Here is a 1,080-nt window from a genome sequence, read left to right on the forward strand (position 1 = left end):
ACAAATGGATAAAGTGAACAAACATCAAGATATGATATTTTCACTTTACCCTTAGCCTCGTAATGCGAAAATGTATTACCTGTTCGACCCCCATAAAATGCATCTCGAGGATTCAAGGCGTCAGTCATTAAAAGTGGGTGGTCTTTTAAGAAACTGCGTAAATTATCATTTTGAATTTTCTCCTTATCAAAGGAACACTCCCACTTTTCGACCACCTCATATCCTAATGAGCGAGGTCGATCAGTTTAAGCGTTTGTTCGTTCAAAACGATCATTTAGAGATTCAGAACTTTTATCGAAACCTAACTTTTTATCCCGATTCATTTTAAAACATTGCGGACACCCATGCCAGTAGCAAACATGGAATTGGTAAACTACTTTCGTACTTACTTCTTTATTTTCAAAATAGCCATCGACTAGACATCCCTCTGGCAATCTAAATTCTCGTGCCCTGCCTGAATGAGTAATTTCAATGTCCAAATCGCGTTCTAAGGCTAATAACCATTCGATGGTTTTTTTCGACTCTCTATTAGCCCTTCTATAACAACCGTTTGGTATGACACCTATTTGATCAGCTTTTAGATCATTTTTTCTGAAAACTTTTGAACAAGCCGATGCAATTGTTATGCTCTCAATAAATGGATCGACATTGGCAACTTTAAGAAATAATGCTCTAAAAGCCAAACACGCTCTACGAAGAATGTCCACATCATTTATACAATATGATCTTAATTCTTCTTTGAAATTAAAATTGTATTCTGATGTGACACATTCTTCGTACCACTTGTAAAATGAGTCCCGAGCCTCACGAGACATTGTATCGGGTGAAAAATATTTGGCATCAGGTATTTTTCCAATGTACTCTTGATTTTCGGGAGTATTAAATAAATGGGGAAACGTACCCTTCTTTGCCTCTTCTAAACCAAAAGCTTCAGGCAATTGTCTTAATGGCATCTGAAGGTAATTCAAGCTGTCAATGAAACGGGTTTGATTTACCTTCATCAAAAGGATGCTAGTCCCATTTAAAATAATTTCAGGTGGATTTCTAAGCCCTTTCTCTTTAATGAGATGACTCAAAATA

General features: G+C 36.5%; 1 protein-coding gene across 1 annotated transcript; it reads right to left on the reverse strand.

The window, feature by feature from the left end:
* Positions 1-245: 245 nt before the first annotated feature.
* LOC117178672 lies at positions 246-953 on the reverse strand. Its single transcript, XM_033370097.1, has one exon. The coding sequence runs from the start codon at positions 951-953 to the stop codon at positions 246-248; it is 708 nt and encodes a 235-aa protein (XP_033225988.1).
* Positions 954-1,080: the final 127 nt, after the last annotated feature.

Source organism: Belonocnema kinseyi, chromosome 8 (assembly GCF_010883055.1).
Source record: "Belonocnema kinseyi isolate 2016_QV_RU_SX_M_011 chromosome 8, B_treatae_v1, whole genome shotgun sequence".
In the NCBI taxonomy this organism is placed as follows: domain Eukaryota; kingdom Metazoa; phylum Arthropoda; class Insecta; order Hymenoptera; family Cynipidae; genus Belonocnema; species Belonocnema kinseyi.

Bases quoted from the DNA above. Each gene is read 5' to 3' on its own strand.
- LOC117178672 (XM_033370097.1), bottom strand. From the start codon at position 953: ATGCCATTAAGACAATTGCCTGAAGCTTTTGGTTTAGAAGAGGCAAAG.